Source organism: Lepidochelys kempii, chromosome 21 (genome assembly GCF_965140265.1).
Source record: "Lepidochelys kempii isolate rLepKem1 chromosome 21, rLepKem1.hap2, whole genome shotgun sequence".
Lineage (NCBI taxonomy): Eukaryota > Metazoa > Chordata > Testudines > Cheloniidae > Lepidochelys > Lepidochelys kempii.
In genome coordinates, this window is record NC_133276.1 from 10,962,023 (window position 1) to 10,982,166 (window position 20,144).

Below are 20,144 nucleotides of genomic sequence, written 5' to 3' on the forward strand. Positions count from 1 at the left end.
TAATTACCTCTAGCTAACAAGAGTATGAAAAACAAGTAAATCACAACCCTTACTCTTCCTACAGAAAAGCAGAGCAGAAGAGTGATGCAAGAATAAATCAAGAACTACAGCATGGAGTATTAGATCCAAAACGTTATACAGAGGCACTTTTGCAGCCTTTTTGAATTCTTCAATAATATAGCTGCTGTGAATTTTCTTTTCAGATCCTTGCACAAAACACCACTGGGAACTGCAATGCTCACCTAGGTGCTTCATGTGAAAACAGGTAAGAGAAAATATGCAAAAGAAAGAAATAGCATAGAATCATAGGTTCTGTTCAATATCTAAATATTTAAAATCTAAATTAGGTTTATTTTTAAAAAGAAAAATATATGTATTTAAGATGATGACAAGCCTATATTAAGACCTACATGTACTATACTAAAATCATTTAAATCAGTTTAAAAAATCAATATTAAGCAAACACGTTTGCTGCCAAAGTTGTAAATAAAGTCTAACCACTGATCTGGTGGAAGTCACTGGCTAAGCAGCTGAAACCAGAGTTTGTTAAAGTGCCAAACCAGCTTCTGACAGCAGTAGACTCTTTTGCAGAGGTAGAGAAAGTATTTTCTTCATTTCAGTTCATTCAACTAGTTCAGTTCAATGAATAGTTCAAAGTTGAGAAATTGATTAGAAATTGGAGGAAAGACTAGAAGAGTAAAACAATCTACGAATAAGAACTGGGTAAGAAAGGTTGTAACCTACTAGTTCTAAAATCATGAAGGATATGGTTACCAGAAATAGGCTACGATTTTGTCAGCGAGGCCACGGAACCCGTGACTTCCAAAAACCTCCGTGACTTCAGCCCTGACAACCGGGAGCCGAAGGGTCCTGCTACCTTCCGCAGCAGCAGGAAGTTATGAAGTACACCCATCACTTGATGCAGCGGGCCCCCAAGCTCAAAGCCACCATGGGCCGTGGGCGTACCCTGGCAGCTCCCCGGCTGCCACAGTGGGGCAGGGAAGGGACCCTGGAGCTCTGAGTCCCTCCCTTCCCCCCTCCGGGGGTGGGAGGCACACAGCTCTCAGCTACCCTGCAGGTGCTCAGCCCCTTCCCATTTTCTAATGGATATTTTTAGTAAAAGTGAGGGACAGGTCAAAGGCTTCAGTGAATTTTTCTTCATTGCCCGTGACCTGTCCCTGACTTTTACTAAAAATATCCATGACAAAATCTTAGCCTTATCCAGAAACAATCCATTCACTGCATTAACTACAAATACTAATGCCTTTGTTTAATAAATGTTTTTATATGCAAAACGTGTCTTAATATAATCACTTTTTTCCTAAATATCAGCATGTTTGTCGTAGTTTTATTAAGTGAAAAACAATTTTAAAATCATATTTTTGTCCATTTTTAACTGAATTTTTAACTGAATTCCAATTTCCAGCCAAATTCCAATTTCCATCCAAACTAAGCCAGTGAATACGAACTGAATCATCCACCACCTTCTAACAATATAAAAAATGTAAAAGTCAAGAATGTGAATAAATGCATATTAAACGATATAATTGCTTAAGTGAAGAATATATCCTGATTAGCAAATAGTAATAGCAAGTTTAGTGTAAAGGCTATATTAAGTTGCAAATTAACATGTTTTAATGGTTACCAACCAATGAGAATCAACCTTTTAAAGAAAATAACTGAAGTACAAATGAAAAACAAAAATAAAATTGATTATTTGAATCAAGGTTTCCTGCTTGCTTATTTAAATCATGATTAACATCAGTGATTTAAATCAATATATACTGCTTTCCTTTAGGAAGCCTGTCTAAAAGTACTAATGAACACATGTATAGTTTAACCATTATCTATCACCCCACCTGCACCAGGTCGAGCATTTTATCTGGCCAAACAACGGAAAGCAAGCTCAGTGACAGAATCAATACCATGACATTATGAAAAAAAGACACAAAAACCCACACAGCCATCCCCAGCAGCTGAACCGTCCTAAGCAGGTGGTCAGAAGCTTTAAGTGTGGGGGAAAGTATTTTGAGAATGTCACAGTGGGAATCATTAGCTACTTGCGGCCATGAGAAATAGGCAATAGCATCAGAAGAGCAATACACTTCACAGTGTGACAAAGATATATCAATGCCCACAAGTGTGCAAAAGACTCTAGTAACACGAGCAGCTCCTCAGTTATGCCTCCCATCTATAACTGTCTGCATTAAAATAAAGGAGTATAAGCTACAGAAACAGAACAAGTTCAGGCATGTATTGCAACTCAGCTGGGCTAAAATGATAGTATCCTCAATTCCTTCCACTATAGTTGTCTGCCTCCACTTACATTTCACACCCACCCAATTTTTCAGAGGGCTACAGCTCAACAAGTAAAATTATATGGTATGTCAATCACAAGCTGGAACTTTATTTTTTAAAAATGGCAAATCATTAGGTCAACTCCCTGAGGTATGAGGGAGGAAAGAAAATTCAGTGGTTTGGGATCTTTTGTACTCTAAGTAAAAATTGCTTAAGATGGCCTTTTGAGTAATCTAACCTATGGTCTCATGTTTCTTACTAATTTCAGGGTGTGTGGGTGTAGGGATATGTGGAACCATTGATACAGAGATATAATAAACTAGAAAAGTTAACGGCTAAGCAGTGTATTTCAAAAATAGTTTAACTCAAAATAAAGGATTGAGTAGTTGAAATATCTTCTATTACACATACTGACAATAGAACTGACATTATACTTACACCCTGACATCCTGTTATCTATGGCTGAAAACTGCTGTGGCGTTTTGGTGATAGCACTTCAAGGGGTATACGGCCTATTACAGGCAACAAAGTGACTGTGTAGAAATAACCGTAGCTTATTAAAAGCTTCCAAGTAACTGTATTCAGGTTCAGTCACAACAAGAGTTTTCTAACAGCATCTGCAAGCTCAGCCAGCAATCTGGAAAAACTAAATACTAGTCTTGTGGCTTCATGAACCAATAGACAATAAATGTTCTTAAATAAGAATGTGTTCAGCAGCTTATTGACCTGGCCAGAGTTGAGAGAAAATACAGTTCACTCAAACAGGCACCATATATTGATTCTGCATGTCAGACAGTAGTAAGAATATGGCTTTGGTCACTATATTACCCAGAGGAATCTGAAGACACAAGAAGCAGAAGTGGTGTACATTAAGAAAGTGCTTGTTTTTAATCCTATCACTTCTTTAATAAAACTCTAAAGAGGGCTGATTTGTTGGAAATCTTTCAGAAGGTGGAGAGAAAGGGAAGCATTTTGAAAATTATTCTGCCTCATATTTCTTGCCCCTTGTTCTTTATTGCAAACAATACTAGCATGGAAATGAGGTCTGAGCATCCTGAAAGCCAAGAAGGGAGAAGAGTCAGTAAAGGTGCTACACAAGGACAATACCTAGGAGTGATAGGATGAAATTATTAGAAATTTACATTGAATATTGGGGAAAAGTTCCTGACAGAAGTATTAGGTTGTGGAATATTTCAGCAGGTGGTGGGAGTCCCACTGTAAGAGAGACTGGACAAAGCATTGACAGCAGGGGGCTTCACACTTTTTCACAGCTTGAAAACTACCACAACTGGCCACATGAATGGGTGACATAAGGTAATTGAGTGATGTGAGTGAGGTAATATTTATTGGACCAACCTCTGTCAATCACGAGCTGGAAGTTTTTTTTTTTTTAAATGGTAATTATCAGGGCTCTAACATGGCTACAACAACACTTCACGCAACAATTAGGAAAGTGTATATTTGTAATTGTCTTTATTTCAATTTGCATTTATCTTTTTGGAAAAGGGAGAAATCACAGTCAACTTCATTTCATCCCCTCCTTCCACCTGATCTCTCTCAGGTGGGATATGAGAGCCAACAGATTGTAATCAGCCAGCTCTCCACAGACCTGCTAGCATGTATTCCAAACCAGTTTTGGAACCTCTGCATTATTTACTCTATTTACTATTTACTCTAGTGCAGGGATCGACAACCTTTTAGAAGTGGTGTACCGAGTCTTCATTTATTCACTTTCATTTAAGGTTTCACATGCCAATAATACATTTTAACGGTTTTTAGAAGCTCTCTCTCTATAAGTATATATTATATAACTAAACTATTGTCATATGTAAACAAGCTTTTCAAAATGTTTAAGAAGCTTCACTTAAAATTAAATTAAAATGCTGATCTTACGCCACTGGCAGGGGGCTGGAGGGGATATGCCCTGATTCCACCCCCTTCCCCAAGGTCCCCAGAGCAGAGAGCGCGCTATGGCTCCACTTTTACCTCTCCCGCTCTGTAGCAAGGGCCGCCAGCTGATCGGCCGCAGAGAGGGAGAAGCTTGCCTGCCCTGCAAGGAGAGAGCGGCGGGCAGGGGGCGGAAAAGAGCGTGTCAGGCCAGGCAGGATTTTTAGTGGCATGCTGATGTCTGCCGGGGTCAGACAGCAGCGTGCCATTAAAAATTAGCTTGCGTGCAGTCTTTGGCGTGCGTGCCATAGGTTGCCAACCCCTGCTCTTGTGAACAATCTTGATTGGTTCAACAGCCAGTGGGGAGAATAGTGGGAATGGGCTAGATCGGGGTAGGCAACCTGCGGCACGCGAGCTGGTTTTCAGGGGCACTCACACTGCCCGGGTCCCACCACTGGTCCAGGGGGCTCTGCATTTTAATTTAATTTTAAATGAAGCTCCTTAAACATTTTAAAAATCTTATTTACTTTACATACAACAATAGTTTAGTTATATATTATAGACTTATAGAGAGACCTTCTAAAAATGTTCAAATGTATTACTGGCACGCTAAACCTTAAATTAGAGTGAATAAATGAAGACTCGGCACACCACTTCTGAAAGGCTGCTGACAAGACCTATTGGGTCCTCTAGTCCAGGGGTCAATCTCTAATTTCTAGAGACCTATGATAACAACTCATCTGCTCCCAATGCTTATTTCTTATGTTATGTCATTCTCTGACAGAAGATTGACTCTTTTAGAAACTATCAGGATGATCATACACCAAGGTCTCTCACCTCAGATGGTGCAGGAAGCATCTGAAAACAAGTTCTCGGATTATGTTTCATGCAAATATCCTGATTAAAAAACTAGACAAGAGATATAACATGATACCTTAAGAAGTGTCTGCAAGTCCTTTTTCCCATAAGCGTTTACTAATCAAATATCTAAGACAATAGATACATGCTCTCAGCAAAGTGGATTGTATCACATCTTGCACACTTACATCTGAAGATTATTTTATCATTTTTAAAGACTACCACAGTAAAGGATGAAGGAAATTCAACAAACTCCTTTGACAAAATAATAGTGAGAATGGACAAGTGATTTCAGTTACTATCAAAAACAAGAACACAAGACTTAAAATGAAAACTCAGGTATTTACATAGCACCAGTTGTAAGAGGCTGTGATCTTCCACTAAACCAAAGCTGTGTCCAGCCGACTGCAGTCAATAAAACTGTCCCCTTGACAAAGTATCTGAGCACAAAGACTGCTATAATGCAGAGGCACAAATAGAGGTAAGGCTACATATTCAATCTCACCTTTCACATTTTCTGACAGAGTTTTGTATATGGAATTTCCTTGTTTTTTCTCTTAGGGGGAAACATTCTCCCTCCAAGTGTATTCTTTCCACTTACACACACATCCAAGTAACAGGATATAAAGCTCCATCATTGAAGCAAAAAGCCAGCTATACACCACTGACACATCCTAACCAATTTCCTAGAGTGGGCACTTCCTCTTAGAGTGCCACTTTTGTCAAGCATGCATCTGTCCTAGGAATGCAGCCTAAGGACCCATGTTAAGAGGCAGCATTTGGACTCCCTCTTAATGTATCCTGACAAGCAGTTTTAGTGTCTAAGAGAACAGCCGCAGTGGGATAAAACTAGATTTTCATTCTGAATGTACGTAAACTATGGGGTGTGATGCTATATGTGAAGAGAGAGCACTCGGCTGTGCCTGACCAATACCATCTAACTAGTTTGCAAGGGGGAGTACCTTTCATACTGTGAACACAAGGGCATAGCAACATATCTACAGCCCACAGTATGGGGTGATTGAGTTGGTTTGGAGGTTCATCTGCTTTTCTTTCCAGAAGGTTCCAGATGGTTGCACTAGGCAATTGCTTATCCGAGTTGAGGTCTCTCTTGTATAGGGTATTGTGGGCTTCTACCATGCTACCCCTCCTTTTCAATACACACACGAGGCCGCTACAAGAGTTAGTGAGTTGGAAAGTACAGCAACTTCTTTAGTTGATTCATCACACTTATCTCTCTCTTTTTCGCTCTCTCACTTGACTAGGCTGGAGCAAATGACCCAATGCCCGGATAAGTCCTAGCCGACTATGGTGCAATATCCATTAGGGAAACCACCACAAGTAGTGATGGACACATCCCTTTCACAGACAGAATATCTGTCTTTTATTGCTAAGTTTCACAGCATGGGAGCCTTGTTAGATCCCAAGCTGACCTGGAATGCCCAGGTATTAATAAGAACTTACAGTAGGAGCAGTAATCAGGACTGTGGAGTCATTTGCATCTGGCAAAAAACCAAAAACATGACATTCTTTCAACTAAAGACTTTGCTACAATCAACTATAGCTTTGTCACAGTGAGCAGATATTACCACAACATGCTGCATATGAGGCTACACCTTACAGTCATTTGAAGGCTTAAGCTGGCACATAAAGCCACTGATCTTCACACAGGGAGCCCATCTCACTGGTGCTCGGAGGTCCGCACTGGCTTTCAATCAGCTTAAATCAGGTGGAATTTAAGGTGTTGATTTTTAACCCATAAAGCTTTGAACAGTACAGGCCCAAATGATTAATCATTGCCACTCTCTCTGAACATACCATGGTAGATGTAATTTTTGGAGGTGCTTGGGACAACAGACACCCCCACCAGTTTAACAGAAGAATGCTAGCAAAGCATTCTCTGCGAAAGAGTCTTCTCCTCAGCCCAGATTAGTAAACTTTCAGGACACAATGCAAGGCACATTGTCTGTATCTTCTGAGAAGGGCTGAGTGATTTGGAAGTGCTTGGTGAGATTCTTATTTCCTAAAATGGGCTTTATTTCACATTGACACACTATTTGCGACTTCTGTGCTGAGTGGGGGCAAATTATGTTACATTCTTTTATTGTGTTGTTAGAGACGCCAAGTGGGTGAGGTAATATCTTTTACTGGATCAATTTCTAACTTTATTTTGTGGTGGTATTTCTTCTATTGTGACCTGGCTAAGTGACCCTGTTTTTGCATTTTAACTTTACAAAGCATGTTTATCTTTGTGTTTTAATTCTGCAGAGTGCTTAGGGAAGAGATACCAATATTAGCATTTATAAAGGTACTTTTCATCCAAAGATCTCAAAGCGCTTTACCAAGCTGGGTATCACTACCCTTATTTTACAGGGGACAAAACAGACGTGCAGTCACTTGCCCAAGCTCACACAGCAAATGAATGGCAAAGCTAAAGCTAGCATCCCAGTATCCTGACTCCCAGTCCAGAGCCTTATCTTTACTTCCTCCCTGGATAGGTGGTATATTAAATGGACAAAATAAAAATTACCTAGGACTGTGTGGAAGAGCATCCTTGTGAGTTAAAATCATCACCTACACATGCTCACTAGGCCATTTCAAAACGCTGACTTTTTACAACCATCATTTTTCTGCCATACAACGGCTTTGCCACAGATTTACCCTCCCTGCACCTCAATTCCCCACTTGTAAAACAAGAATATTTATCACACATTAAAGGGGAGAGGTTTGAGAAGCAAAAATATATTACAAATCTTTGGAGAGGAGACACTATATACAAAAGCAAAGTTATTCAAAACTACTCTGTCCATGCCAAATTTGAGCATCACAATGTTGACCCAAACACACTCAAAACAGATTTTTTTTGGTAAGTATTTCTGTTCATATACACATTTCAATTCCTCCAGAGCAGATTTCTACCTTAAAAAAAAAAAAATCAATCTCAGGAAAAAGACACACATAGAAAGTCTTAACACAAAGATTTTTTTACAGAAAGCTCAGAACAAAACAAATTAAGGTTTACTACAATAACACTGGTATTTATAATGGACATCGTCTGGCAACCAGTTTTCACAACCTGCCAAACCTAAATTAATTGCTACATTTATTAGGCTAATATAAAAAAATACTTCAGCGGAAGTAAAAAGCAAATATGTCAATACATACTGCAGGTGTAAGTTACTGTATTATTTAAATGGTAAATTAAAGGGACTCACCATGAAATCCCAACATCTGGTTGTATTAAGGCAGGGATTTAAAATTAAACAACACCATCTACTTGAAGTCTAGTCCATTTTAAAATTAAATTGAGAGTAGTTTCAGATCCTACACCTGCCACTTGAATCCCTCCCCTGGCCTATTTTTGTGGTTTTACAAATCACATTTTTCATTTTAAACAAATATTTCTCTCTCCCCTATTGCAATCTGATATCCACATAAACAAAAGGGGAAACTAACTACACAGAGGGAATAATGAAACTGACTCCACACAAAGAAATAAAGAAAAAAATGCCATTTTCCTCTAGTCTCTTACTTTTACAGTAACCTGAATTTCTTGTAACAAAAGTGAAATCTTCTGATAGACTGACGATTTTTTAAAAAAATCAGCAGTGCTCATAAATATCAACTGCACTTCACCCAAAACTTACTCTACTGTATGAACTTTATTCTGCAGGAATTTTCCTGTGGCTAAATACTCTACCTGTCCTGAGCACTGATGGTAATAATTGTCCTAAAACAAGAATAGCAATAAAAGTTCCAATGTATGCACACTATATTACACCTATCCAATTTAAATTTCCAGTTTCCTGGAACATTAACACAGAAGGGCTTTTCAAACAGATTTCTAATGTAGATGCAATTAGACATTACTAGGGATTTTGAGGGAAGGACGGGAACAAGCTCAGACATGTTACTAGTCATACCATATCACAACACTCAAAGTTTCTCTGGACACCTGAAACTTAACATTACCACAAAAATCATTTGACCAAAACACTTCTCCCAGTGCTTAAACCCAAGATGCCAGATGAGTTTCAGTGTCAGCCAGCCAGTTTTCTGGATTACGTAACATCTGGAGGGGGGATGGGAACACACACTGTGATAGTTAAATAGTCTATTTGATGAAGGGCAGATTTTATCCCAGATGTGTTGGCCATAAAATGCACACTGACTACACTACCTGTGTAATCTCCAACATTAAGTGATAATTTAGTGCCAAAATGACACTGATAGAACTCAACTTTCAGTACCAGGCAAGAGTATCAGGCAATAGAAGCTAACCCCATCACACACTTTTCCCCTGCGTCAATCACAAAAAACTCCTCACCAAAAACCATGTTACAGTGGTGTCGTTTTCAGAGAATGCACAGCCAGCATCTAAAATAAAGCCCAAAAAAATGGAGCAACTTGGATTTTGTGGTCCCAAGGGCAATACTGAGAACTTGGAACAATCCAAAAAGAACGGAATGGGCTTATCAGCAGAGGCAAAGCTCTAAGGAAGTGATTTAGAAAAATGGAGAGAAAGTAGATATAGTTCAATTAAATATTGAATTCATAGCTTTTGATCATCAAGAAAAAAACAACCTTGGAAATCTGTGCAATCGCAAGATGTACTCTACTACCAGTGTTTTCACTATACTCCTAATAAGGCAGGAAACTGTTTCTTAAAGCAGTGGTTCTCAACCAGTGGTACATTACCCCTTGGAGTACTCAGAGGTCTTTCGGGGGGTACATCAACAAATCTAGATATTTGTCTAGTTTTACAACAGGCTACATAAAAAGCAGCAGCAAAGTCAGTATAAACTAAAATTTCATAGATAATTATTTGTTTATATGGCTCTTGTATACGACACACTGAAATGTAAGTACAATATTTATATTCCAATTGATTTTATGATGGTATGGTAAGAATGAGAAAATAAGCAATTTTTCAGTAATAGTGTGCTGTGACACTTGTATTTTTATGTCTGATTTTGTATATTTTTAAGTGACCTGAAACTTAGGGGTAACAAGACAAATCAGACTCTTGAGAGGAATACAGTATTCTGGAAAGATTGAGAGCCACTGTCTTAAAGTACCCTTAATTTAAAGTTTCCAACAAGTTACAATGTGCCCTCTCTGCTGTTTGGTATATTGAACTGGAAAAAATCAGAAGTTTAAAGATTAAAGTAATTCACTGTTTGTCCAGATTTTTCTGACAACTGCCAAAATATCCTCTGCACTCCTTCCCCCCAGCTTGCAAATTTATAATAAATTCATTTATCAGCATGTCCATTAAGTTTACAAATGAAATACCATTGGAAATGCCCTCCAAAAACACTTCTTAGCTCTGATTTGTTACAACATGGTACTTTATCAACACGCAGGCAAGCAACTTCAGGTTTGGTCGTGGCGTAACAGATATCCTTAAAGAGCGGCTTTCGCTACTGTTGTGAAGGAAACAGTTTTCACAACAATATAGTTAGTTGGTTTGTTAAATTTGTGCATGTGTGCAATAAGAGGGGAGGTGAAGTCCTTGGTCTTCCACATGAGTGCACTGCCGTTGACCCTGCTATGCACTTCCCCTACAACCTGCTGTAGAGGTACATTAATCATAAGCTGGGAACAGTGAGGAGTTGAAGAACCAGCTCTAAGGCTGAGGTGAGTTCCTAACAGAAGAACAAGCAACTTGGTAGTGAAACCAACAAACTAGGTTTTCAGGACAAACTGAACACACACTTCCCACCCACCACCCAAACCTAGAGGGCCACTATCTTACGTTTCCTTGGGACTGCTTGTATGTATTATACAGCTATAACTTTCACATTGCCTCAACATACCGAAGAGCAAGGTTTTCCTTTAAGGAAAACTGGTTCAAATTATGGCTTGGGTCACAAGCAAAAAGGGGTTTGGCCATTCCACGCTAGTACCCCAGATACCTATACTAGGCTGTATTTGCCCATTATAGGTTCATGACCAATAGTCAGGATGCTGCAGATCTGGACTGAGGTGCATTGGCAGAGCTGTGTGGTGTCCTGGGTCTGGCATAGCAAACGATGCTGCAGATCAGGATTGTAGCACACTGGTAAGGTTACAAGAGGGAAGTTTTCACAGCACCTGTCAGCACACTTGGCTCAAGGCAATGCTGTTAAAATCCCTCACTTTCACAGTCACTAAATTCACTTAAAGAGGGATACATGAGAAACTGGAGCCATATGCCATGGATCAGTTGTACTACGTTCAAATTAATGGACGTTTTCCTCCCTACATTTTCCAATTGATAAGACCCAATCAGCCTCAGTTCCAATCCCTTTTTACTAAATTCACACACTACAAACAACATTAAGGATGTGAATTTAGGCACACAAATTTGAAATTGTCAGCCTAAACGTTGACAAATTTAAAATTTCTTTCAGTACTCCCCAAACTATTTGACTACATGCAGAATGCGTTACTTATGTTACTTATGTTTACATAACTCCTTTCATATAAAGATGAAACCATCTGAGCTGAGTACAAGCCAGCATCCAAAAGTCAAACATTTATAACTCAAACTCATGGCAAAAAATGCTTGACTAATTGTGTTGAAAATTCATTAATAAAAACAGTTGCCCAAACTGCTGACACACCAGGTTTCACCCAAGAGTTAGTTTTACGACTGATTTATTCATGCCTGAAAACAGGATTTTATAAAGAAAGCAGTGACAGAAGTATTAAGTGGCCATGTAATATTCCTGAAAACAAAAGAGTGTTTTCCTAATAAAAATCAGAATTATTACAAATGCACATACAAAAAAATCCTTTTTTGTCATCCATGATCATTTTTGAGTTCACACTGTTGACCTATGAATTTATTCTTCCAAGAGAAATACAATATACAGGGAAAAGCCAATATTACTCTGAAGAAAAAAAAAAACCACCCATACGTACTGCAGACAGATTGTATTTATGTTACTGTCCCAAAAACTTTGAATAGGAAATATTTTGTCATGAAAACACTTGCCCCAAAGAAACTCACCACTTCCTCACATGACACCTTCCCTGGATTCAGGTGACTAGCTTAAGATGGATCCAGCATTTGCTGATCATTCACCCTTTCTTCACTTCCCAAAAAGGCAATCTCCAGTGTCATGTGAAACAGGGCTCTTGACAAATGCATGACTAAATATTACACTGATTTCATGTTTATCCTTTCAACAATTCCAAAAAAAAGTTTGTTCACTTTGTAAGACGGATATTTTTTCTAACTGCCACCTGGATCTGTAAGTCAAACTTGATCTTTCTGCCACTGATGTTTTAACTGTGACAAGGAGTAACAACTGAAATTCAACCAATGACTTGGTTGTGATGGTTGAGACAGGACTCCAGCTCACTTTCCCATAGCCTTGTGAGCTCTGCGAGGCACACAGGAGTAAGAATTTGTCTTACTGAAGTCAGTAAATGTGCTGGGAAAGATGCACGGGGAACAAGAGGGTGCCACATTTTTTATTATAATTGCCTTTACTTGACCCTGGGAAAGGCTGCAGGACTGTGGGAAATGATGTCAGCAGGACTGGGTGCTAATGCCTGATTGGTCCTTCCAGCAGTGTAGATACAAGTACTTGTGCTCCATCCAGTCTCAGGTGGAAAGGGGAAACCGAGCTCCCCATGCCCCTATCCCATCCAACTGTAGACAGGCTCCCCAGAGAGACGAGGGACCCACATACACCAAATATTGTGTATCCTCAACAGACAGGAGAAACAATCTCGGGGGAAATGACACCAGAGGACCACTCCCGCTTCAGACTGCCTGGTGATGCGAGAGAGACTCTTTCCTCCTGATCTCAAGAAAACTAAGAGCCTTGTCCAAGTTAGAAGCTTCTGTGTCTCTCTCTGTTTACGCTGGCTGGGAAAAGGTTGCCCAGATGCTTCTCCCACACTGGGACTTGTCTTCCAGGCTTACCATGGCCAGCAAAAAAGGCGCAGACAGACTACACAACCATACCTGGCCTGCCCTGCCCTCCCCACAGGGCCCAGCTTACCCCCTTCCCCCCGTACAGGGCCCAGCTTACCCCCTGCCCTCCCCTAGCCTGCCCCCCCCAAGGGCCCAGCTTACCCCCCTGGCCTGCCCCCCCCACAAGGCCCAACTTACCTCCCCTTTCCTCCCCCTCACAGGGCCCAATTTACCCCCTCTCCCGGCCTGCCTCCCTCCCACAGGGCCCAGCTTACCTCCCCTTTCCTCCCCCCTCACAGGGCCTAGTTTATCCCCCCTCCCCTCCCCCGGCCTGCCCCCCCCCCACAGGGCCCAGCTTACCTTCCGTTTCCTCCCCCCCACAGGGCCTTGCTTACCCCCCACGCCTGCCCTCCCCACAGGGCCTTGCTTACCCCCCTTCTCTCCCCTCCCCGGGCCCAGCGAACCCGCCCCCCTCCCCACAGGGCCCGTCTTACCTCCCGCTCTCCCGGGCAGCCGTCCGCCCCCGCAGCCTGCCCCCAGGCCTCGGCTGCCGCCCCCCGGCCCGGCGCCGCCGGCCAGGCCCGCTCCCTTACCAGTTGGTCATGTCCAGGAAGAAGGCGCAGCCGGCCGGGCTCAGCTGGAAGCCCAGCAGCCGCTGGAACTCGCCGATCAGCACGTCCTTGTCGGTGGTGCCCAGGCAGCTGAACTTCTGCATCAGCTCGGCGTCCAGGTCCACGTCCATCCCCTCCATGGCGCCGGGGCCGCCGCTCCAGCCCGCTCCGCTAGGCCCCGGGCCTCCCCTGCTCCGCTCCGCCGCCCGTCTCCTCAGCGCTGCATGGAGGGGGAGGGGACGCGGGGAGCGAGCCCCGCCACACTGCGCACGCTCCGTCCCGCCCACACGCGGGGCACGCCACCTGTCACGTCGTCGCGTCGCGTGACCGCACAGACGTGGTGACGTCACCTAAAGGAAAAATACAAACAGAGCCCCACCCCAGGAACCCTCTCCACGGCGGCAGAAGGAGATCCGCAAGGGCACGTTATTTACGTATGCAAATTGATTGTGTCATATGCTAATAGGTCATTTGCATGCGTTGTGTGGCTGCAGATTAATAATTTTCTGATGGAAATCAGCTTTCACATATGCAAATTATTCACATGATTAAAATAGGCATGTGATCAAGAAATAAATGATTCTCCTTTATATATTGACAGGTTTCAGAGTAGCAGCCTGTTAGTCTGTATTTGCAAAAAGAAAAGGAGGACTTGTGGCACCTTAGAGACTAACCAATTTATTTGAGCATGAGCTTTCGTGAGCTACAGCTCACTTCATGGGATGCATACTGTCCACAGTGTAAAAGATCTTATTATATACACACAAAGCATGAAAAAATACCTCCTCCCACCCCACTCGCCTGCTGGTAATAGATTGATAGAGCCAGAAGAGTTCCCGGAAGTCACCTACTACAGGACAGGCCTAACAAAGAAAATAACAGAACGCCACTAGCCGTCACCTTCAGCCCCCAACTAAAACCCCTCCAACGCATTATTAAGGATCTACAACCTATCCTAAAGGATGACCCAACACTCTCACAAATCTTGGGAGACAGGCCAGTCCTTGCCTACAGACAGCCCCGCAACCTGAAGCAAATACTCACCAGCAAGCACATACCACACAACAGAACCACTAACCCAGGAACTTATCCTTGCAACAAAGCCCGTTGCCAGTTGTGCCCACATATCTATTCAGGGGACACCATCACAGGGCCTAATAACATCAGCCACACTAGCAGAGGCTCATTCACCTGCACATCCACCAATGTGATATATGCCGTCATGTGCCAGCAATGCCCCTCTGCCATGTACATTGGTCAAACTGGACAGTCTCTACGTAAAAGAGTAAATGGACACAAATCAGATGTCAAGAATTATAACATTAATAAACCAGTCGGAGAACACTTCAATCTCTCTGGTCATGCGATTGCAGACACGAAAGTCGCTATTTTACAACAAAAAACTTCAAATCCAGACTCCAGCGAGAAACTGCTGAATTGGAATGCATTTGCAAATTGGATACAATTAACTTAGGCTTGAATAGAGACTGGGAGTGGCTTAGTCATTATGCAAGGTAGCCTATTTCCCCTTGTTTTTTCCTACCCCCCGCCACAGACATTCTTGTTAAACCCTGGATTTGTTTTGGAAATTGCCCACCTTGATTATCATACACACTGTAAGGAGAGTGGTCACTTTAGATAAGCTATTACCAGCAGGAGAGTGAGTTTGTGTGGGGGGGTTGAGAAAACCTGGATTTGTGCTGGAAATGGCCCAACTTGATTATCATACACATTGTAAGGAGAGTGATCACTTTAGATAAGCTATTACCAGCAGGAGAGTGAGTTTGTGGGGGGGGGGGGGTTGAGAAAACCTGGATTTGTGCTGGAAATGGCCCAACTTGATTATCATACACATTGTAAGGAGAGTGATCACTTTAAATAAGCTATTACCAGCAGGAGAGTGGGGTGGGAGGAGGTATTTTTTCATGCTTTGTGTGTATATAATAAGATCTTCTACACTTTCCACAGTATGCATCCGATGAAGTGAGCTGTAGCTCACGAAAGCTTATGCTCAAATAAATTGGTTAGTCTCTAAGGTGCCACAAGTACTCCTTTTCTTTTTGTGAATACAGACTAACACGGCTGTTACTCAGAAACCTTAGAGACTAACCAATTTATTTGAACATAAGCTTTCGTGAGCTACAGCTCACTTCATCGGATGCATACTGTGGAAAATACAGAAGATGTTTTTATACACATAGGCCATGAAAAAATGGGTGTTTATCACTACAAAAGGTTTTCTCTCCCCCCACCCCACTCTCCTGCTGGTAATAGCTTATCTAAAGTGATCACTCTCCTTACAATGTGTATGGTAAGGAGAGATCACTTTAGCTAAGCTATTACCAACAGGAGAGTGGGTTTGGTGTGGAGGTGGGGGTGGGGAGAAAACCTGGATTTTTGCTGGAATTGGCCCACCTTGATTATCATACACATTGTAAGGAGAGTGATCACTTTACATAAGCTATTACCGGGAGGAGAGTGGGGTGGGGGAGAGAGAAAACCTTTTGTAGTGATGAACACCCATTTTTTCATGGTCTGTGTATATAAAAACATCTTCTGTATTTTCCACAGTATGCATCCGATGAAGTGAGCTGTAGCTCACGAAAGCTTATGCTCAAATAAATTGGTTAGTCTCTAAGGTGCCACAAGTTCTCCTTTCTTTTACATATGTACATGCAACAGATGAACACGGCATAGAGAAATATTTTCATATTTGCATCAGGAAATTAAGCACATATTTATTCAAATAATGAGATCACAGCAAATGAATGAATATGGTTTACATAGGCAAGTGACACCCTATCAAGCACAGATGCATACAGATACAATAACAACTTCATTTAGAGATGCAAATTAATCCCATTGCTAACCACAGAAAAAATTTCATTTGTTTATATATGTAAATCACAAAAAGAAAAGGAGTACTTGTGGCACCTTAGAGACTAACCAATTTATTTGAGCATGAGCTTTCGTGAGCTACAGCTCACTTCATCACTAACACGGCTGTTCCTCTGAAATATGTAAATCAGTCACATGGCTGTTCAACTGTACAGGGGTATATGCATCTCATATGTTAACATGCAAATCAATCTAATGACGGTGAAACAAAATCACATAATATAATAGGAGTCAACTCCATGTAATATACATTGTAGATGCAGGTTGGTTAATCACAAATTTGTTTAGAATAGAGGCATATATAACTGATTGGCATTTATGAATATGGAAAATACGCTAGTAAATAAAGTATAATAATAATAAGGGTAGGAGTACTTGTGGCACCTTAGAGACTAACCAATTTATTTGAGCATGAGCTTTCGTGAGCTACAGCTCACCGATGAAGTGAGCTGTAGCTCACGAAAGCTCATGCTCAGATAAATTGGTTAGTCTCTAAGGTGCCACAAGTACTCCTTTTCTTTTTGCGAATACAGACTAACACGGCTGTTACTCTGAAACCAATAATAAGGGTAATAGCGTCATAATCCCACAGGGTAGGTCAGTATTATTATCCACATTTTCTGAAAAATGTTAATGGGCTGATTTTAGAAGTGCTAGGTAACTATCCCATGAGATCCGTGCCTGCTCAGCCCCTTTGACAATCAGGCCCTAAATGAGCCACTAAAAATCACACAAAAAAACAGAAAGTGAAAATGACTAACCAGAGTGTAGGTGTTTGTCTTGGAGACAAACACCTACAGGATCTCTATCAAGGGTTCTTAAAACTACAATACCCACCTGCTGAAGTGAAGAAACAGATTGACAGAGCCAGAAGAGTACCCAGAAGTCACCTACTACAGGACAGGCCCAACAAACAAAATAACAGAACGCCACTAGCCATCACCTTCAGCCACCAACTAACACCTCTCCAGCGCATCCTCAAGGATCTACAACCTATCCTGAAGGACGACTCTTCACTCTCACAGACCTTGGGAGACAGGCCAGTCCTTGCTTACAGACAGCCCCCCAAACTGAAGCAAATACTCACCAGCAACCACACATCACACAACAAAAACATTAACCCAGGAACCTATCCTTGCCACAAAGCCCGTTGCCAACTGTGCCCACATATCTATTCAGGGGACACCATCACAGGGGACACCTTAATAACATCAGCCACACTATCAGGGGCTCGTTCACCTGCACATCTACCAATGTGATATATGTCATCATGTGCCAGCAATGTCCCTCTGCCATGTACATTGGCCAAACCGGACAGTCTCTATGCAAAAGAATAAATGGACACAATCAGATGTCAAGAATTATAACATTCAAAAACCAGTTGGAGAACACTTCAATCTCTTTGGTCACTCGATTACAAACCTAAAAGTGGCAATTCTTCAACAAAAAACTTCAAAAACAGACTCCAACTAGAAACTGCAGAACTGGAATTAATTTGCAAACTGGACATCATCAAATTAGGTTTGAATAAAGAGTGGGAGTGGATGGGTCATTACACAAACTAAAAACTATTTCCCCATGCTAATTTTTCCCCCTACTGGTACTCACACCTTCTTGTCAACTGTTTGAAATGAGCCATCGTAATTATCACTACAAAAGTTTTTTCTCTCCTGCTGATAATAGCCCACCTTAATTGATTTGTCTTGTTAGAGTTGGTATGGCAACCCCCATCTTTTCAAGTTCTCTGTATATATAGATCTTCCTACTGTATTTTCCACTCCATGCATCTGATGAAGTGAGCTGTAGCTCATGAAAGCTTATGCTCCAATAAATTTGTTAGTCTCTAAGGTGCCACAAGTCCTCCTTTTCTTTTTGCAGATACAGACTAACACGGCTGCTACTCTGAAACCAAATAAATTTGTTAGTCTCTAAGGCGCCACAAGTACTCCTCGTTCTTTAGACCAATTTAGTTTCACAGTCCAATTTGAGTGAATGGGAAACTGTCAATTTGGCTATTTTGAAACTATCTAATGACAAAAAATCCAGTTTAGAGTGCCCTTTTAAGCAATATAACTTGGTTATTTAAAAAATTCCTGTAAAAATTGTAAGGACTTTTCTGTTCCTCTGTTGATGTTTTTAAGAATCTGTTCAGCAAGGAATCAATTTCATAAGGCTTCAGTCCTATGATATATTCAAGCAGGCCCCTGAGTTTGCTGGAAGCCCCAGTGAAATCAAAGCCTACAGTCCTGTAAGCACTTTAATATACATAAATTAGTCACATGCTGAAATGTTTGCAGAACTGGGGTATAAATGCTACTTTACAAGAAATAGTGATCACGTGGGATAGTAGTAAGTAGCTCAGGGATTACTTTAAGAAGTTACAGAGTAGCAGCCGTGTTAGTCTGTATCCATCTGTTTATCAGATGAAGTGAGCTATAGCTCAAGAAAGCTTATGCTCTAATAAATTTGTTAGTCTCTAAGGTGCCACAAGTACTCCTTTTCTTTTTAAGAAGTTAGTGAAAAAAGTTTCCCTTGTTTTTTTCAGCTTGCCCTGTTCTATTCATTCCCTCTGAAGCACCTGGCATTGGCTACTGTCAGAAGACAGGATACTGGGCTAGATGGTGAACCATTGAATCATAGAATATCAGGGTTGGAAGGGACCCCAGAAGGTCATCTAGTCCTACCCCCTGCTCAAAGCAGGACCAATTCCCAGTTAAATCATCCCAGCCAGGGCTTTGTCAAGCCTGACCTTAAAAACCTCTAAGGAAGGAGATTCTACTACCTCCCTAGGTAACGCATTCCAGTGTTTCACCACCCTCTTAGTGAAAAAGTTTTTCCTAATATCCAATCTAAACCTCTCCCACTGCAACTTGAGACCATTACTCCTCGTTCTGTCATCTGCTACCATTGAGAACAGTCTAGAGCCATCCTCTTTGGAACCCCCTTTCAGGTAGTTGAAAGCAGCTATCAAATCCCCCCTCATTCTTCTCTTCTGCAGGCTAAACAATCCCAGCTCCCTCAGCCTCTCCTCATAACTCATGTGTTCTAGACCCCTAATCATTTTTGTTGCCCTTCGCTGGACTTTCTCCAATTTATCCACATCCTTCTTGTAGTGTGGGGCCCAAAACTGGACACAGTACTCCAGATGAGGCCTCACCAATGTCGAATAGAGGGGAACAATCACGTCCCTCGATCTGCTCGCTATGCCCCTACTTATACATCCCAAAATGCCATTGGCCTTCTTGGCAACAAGGGCACACTGCTGACTCATATCCAGCTTCTCGTCCACTGTCACCCCTAGGTCCTTTTCCGCAGAACTGCTGCCGAGCCATTCGGTCCCTAGTCTGTAGCTGTGCATTGGGTTCTTCCGTCCTAAGTGCAGGACCCTGCACTTATCCTTATTGAACCTCATCAGATTTCTTTTGGCCCAATCCTCCAATTTGTCTAGGTCTTTCTGTATCCTATCCCTCCCCTCCAGCGTATCTACCACTCCTCCCAGTTTAGTATCATCCGCAAATTTGCTGAGAGTGCAATCCACACCATCCTCCAGATCATTTATGAAGATATTGAACAAAACTGGCCCCAGGACCAACCCTTGGGGCACTCCACTTGATACCGGCTGCCAACTAGATATGGAGCCATTGATCACTACCCGTTGAGCCCGACAATCTAGCCAGCTT

General features: G+C 41.7%; 1 protein-coding gene across 5 annotated transcripts in view; it reads right to left on the reverse strand.

The window, feature by feature from the left end:
* The window catches only part of ILRUN (inflammation and lipid regulator with UBA-like and NBR1-like domains), a 55,194-nt gene extending 41,384 nt beyond the window's left edge, over positions 1–13,810 (reverse strand). For 4 of the 5 annotated variants that reach the window (XR_012155845.1, XR_012155844.1, XR_012155843.1 and 1 more), the window contains exon 1: positions 13,549–13,810. Coding sequence is in view for 2 of the 5 variants with exons in the window: in XM_073320239.1 (XP_073176340.1) it covers positions 13,549–13,706 (158 nt within the window). In the remaining 3 variants the exon portion in view is untranslated. The remainder of the gene's footprint in view (positions 1–13,548) is intronic. The other variant, XM_073320238.1, reaches the window with a different exon arrangement.
* Between the last annotated feature and the right edge of the window lie 6,334 nt (positions 13,811–20,144).